This window comes from Eimeria acervulina, genomic scaffold (genome assembly GCF_000499425.1).
Source record: "Eimeria acervulina Houghton genomic scaffold, Eah_scaff222, whole genome shotgun sequence".
Classification (NCBI taxonomy): Eukaryota; Apicomplexa; class Conoidasida; order Eucoccidiorida; family Eimeriidae; genus Eimeria; species Eimeria acervulina.
Window position 1 is genome coordinate 5380 of NW_013550015.1, and position 2985 is coordinate 8364.

Genomic DNA, 2985 nt, shown 5'->3' on the forward strand with positions numbered 1-2985 from the left:
GCCAAAGTATCCCTCTGAATGTGTGTCCCCCAGTCCCTGCGCAGCAGCAGCAGCAGCAGCAGCAGCAGCAAATGAACGGTGTATGCACCGATGGTGTAGCTTGCAGCTTCCTGCATGTGATGGGCACATGTCTATAATAATAATAATTTAATAATTTCTTTAGCGAAGATAAACTTTAAAAGTCTTCTTAGGTCTTAGTGTGGTGTTGAGGTGTACGTACAGCCGCGTAGTGTCTGCGTTGCCAGTCCCTGGATATTTGCTTTGCAAGTGCTGCAGCTGGGAGTTGATAGTAAAGCGATCCATGTTCGACATCTTCGCGGTGCTGCAGCAGCAGCAGCAGCAGGTGCTGCAGCAGCAGCAGCAACAGCAACAGAGGTGGAGGAGGAGGGCAACAACAGCTGCAGCAGTTGCTGCAGCAAAACCTCAGAATAACACAAGCGCCCGCAGGGATGCCGTATGCACGCCGTCCCTCAAAAGGTGAATCCCTGTGCTGCTGCTGCTGCTGCTACTACTACTGTTGCTGCTGCTGCTGCTGCTGCTGCTGCTTGTCTGTGCAGTGCTGCCTGCCTCTTGCAGCAATTCCCACGGGCCGCTCCTGAGAGGGGAAGGCACTCCCTTCAGGTGTATGCTGAGGTCAAGCCAAGCAGAAGCAGCAGCAGCAGATGCAGCAGTAACGTCGGTAGCTGCTGCAGCCTGTTGATGCGTTCGCTGGGGCCCTTCGGGAGCTGAAGAGCAAAGCAGCAGCAGCAGCAGCAGCTGCGGCAGCAGTGAGAGTGGGGGGAAGAACAGCGACGAAGCAAAGGCCCTCTAATTCATAAATAAATAAAAAGGATATTGGAAATTGCTGCTGCTGTTGCTGCTGCGGCGGGATCCGTGCAGCTGCAGCAAACCGCCGCAGTTGCATGCGATGGGGGCCCGCATGCAGCAGCAGCAGCAGCAGCAACAGCAGCAGCCACACTGTCGGCTGCAGTATTCTTAGAAGAAATGTAGATAACAATTATCTCAAAGGAAGAGACAAAAGGAGACATTTAAATTCATTTAGCTGCAGTGCTGCGCTGTAGCAATCAGCCTCACTATCTGCTGGGCCTGAAGCAGCTAGGACCAGGCGAGCAGCAGCAGCAGCAGCAACACCAGCAGCAGCAGCACCAATAACAGCAACAACAGCTCCTGCAGCAGCCTATGTGCACGCAGAATTGGTCGGCGATTGCATCTACCCAGCTGTTGTAGCTGCTGCAGTAACAACCTCAGCTGCAGCAGCAGCAGCTGCTGCTGCACTGCCGCAGCAGTTGCTGCACAGCTGCTGCTGCTGCTGAGCAAAAGGAACCATCCACACTGACAACAACACCGTGGAGGGCTGCCGCAGCGGCCTCAGCAGCCGCCGCTGCAGCAGCAGCAGCGGCACATTGCTGCAAAAAGGCAGAAGATGTGCTTAGAGATATAAGGCATCAGCACCCCACAGCTTCTCCCACAGCAGCAGCAGCAGCAGCAGCTGCTGCTGCTGCAGCTGCTGCTACTACACCGGATGTGTGGAAGCAGGATGGGGAAAATGTCACAGGCGCGACGCTTACATGCGCATCTGCTGCTGCTGCTGCTGCTGCAGCTGCCTTTCCAGGCTGCTGGTCGAACCTCACCGGTGTATTTGCAGCAGATACCTTGCCTTCCAGCTGCAGCAGCAGCAGCACCAGCTGGTGCAGCTGCTGCAGCTGGTGCAACACCTTCCGCGGGATTTTTGTATGGCAGCTGGCCTCTGCAGCAGCTGCACGAGCGCGCAGGGAATAGGAGGGGCAGCAGCAGCAGCAACAGCAGCAGCAGCAGCAGCGGGAGTGGTGCTTTGCTGCTGCAGATGGCCTCCAGCAAACCGAAGCAGCGGATGCCTGGGACCCGGCAGCTGCAGCGGGTGCGGCAGCAGCAGTACGAATTGCGTGTTGCGCTGCAGCAGAAGAACAGGTGCCTATACACCCCGGTGCCCCCGCAGCAGCAGCAGCAGCAGCTGGAGCAGCGCTTCCCTCAGTCGCTGCAGCAAATGCGGGTGCCGCTGAAGAAGAGGGGTAAACAAAGAAAGTGGCTGCTAGAGAAGCGCACGAAGCTGGCGTGGAGACAGGTGCTGCAGCACCAGCAGCAGATTCCTCAACTGCTGCAGCAGCAAAAGGCGTTGCTGCTGCCGCCAGAACAAGAACAAGCTGTTAATGCTGCAGCACGTGCGCATGACAGAGCCATTCACGACAGCGTGTGGTGAGCCTCACTCCTGCTGCTGCTGTTGCTGCTGCTGTTGTTGTTGCTGCTGTTGTTGTTGCTGCCACTGCTGCTGTTGCTGCTGCTGCTGTTGCTGCTGCTGCTGTTGTTGCTGCTAGTGACTCTCCCTCTTTTGGGTGTATGTACACCTCAGGTGTTCGTTCATCGCCCTGCTGCTGCTGTTGCTGCTGCTGTTGTTGTTGCTGCTGTTGTTGTTGCTGCCACTGCTGCTGTTGCTGCTGCTGCTGTTGCTGCTGCTGCTGTTGTTGCTGCTAGTGACTCTCCCTCTTTTGGGTGTATGTACACCTCAGGTGTTCGTTCATCGCCACCCGAGTAATCCCCCGTCTTGCTCGGTTGGCGAAGCAGCAGGAGCAGGCGGCGCAGCAGCAGTTTGAAGCCTTGCAGCAGCAGGAGCTGCTGCTGCTGCAGCAGCAGATGCAGGCGGAGGAGCAGCAGCGACACGAAGGCAGCTTGCTGCAACATGTTCAGGGCATCCATACGCATAAGAAATTTGTGCTGCAGCGGAGTAGGGGCTTCTATCTCCAGGAGCAGCAGCAGCTGCATGCATTGCTGGGCCTTCGTGTTCCTGTTGTAGCAGCAGCAGGACCAGCAGCAGAAGCAGCAGCAGCAGAAGCAGCAGCAAAAGCACGGACCCTTGCACAGCAAACAAGAGAGGTGCCTTAAATTCCCAACCCCTGTTTCAGAAACTGCAGCTGCTGCTGTTGCTGCTGCTGTTGTTGCTGCTGCTGCAGC

The 2985-nt window shown here is 56.7% G+C and overlaps 1 protein-coding gene across 1 annotated transcript in view; it reads left to right on the forward strand.

The window, feature by feature from the left end:
• Nucleotides 1–1546: 1546 nt before the first annotated feature.
• The window catches only part of EAH_00026510 (hypothetical protein, conserved), a gene marked incomplete at both ends in the record, with an annotated part of 4263 nt that continues 2824 nt past the window's right edge, over nt 1547–2985 (forward strand). The window contains 2 exons of the mRNA XM_013396517.1: nt 1547–2232; nt 2544–2907. Of these exons, the coding sequence (XP_013251971.1) occupies nt 1547–2232; nt 2544–2907 (1050 nt within the window). The remainder of the gene's footprint in view (nt 2233–2543; nt 2908–2985) is intronic.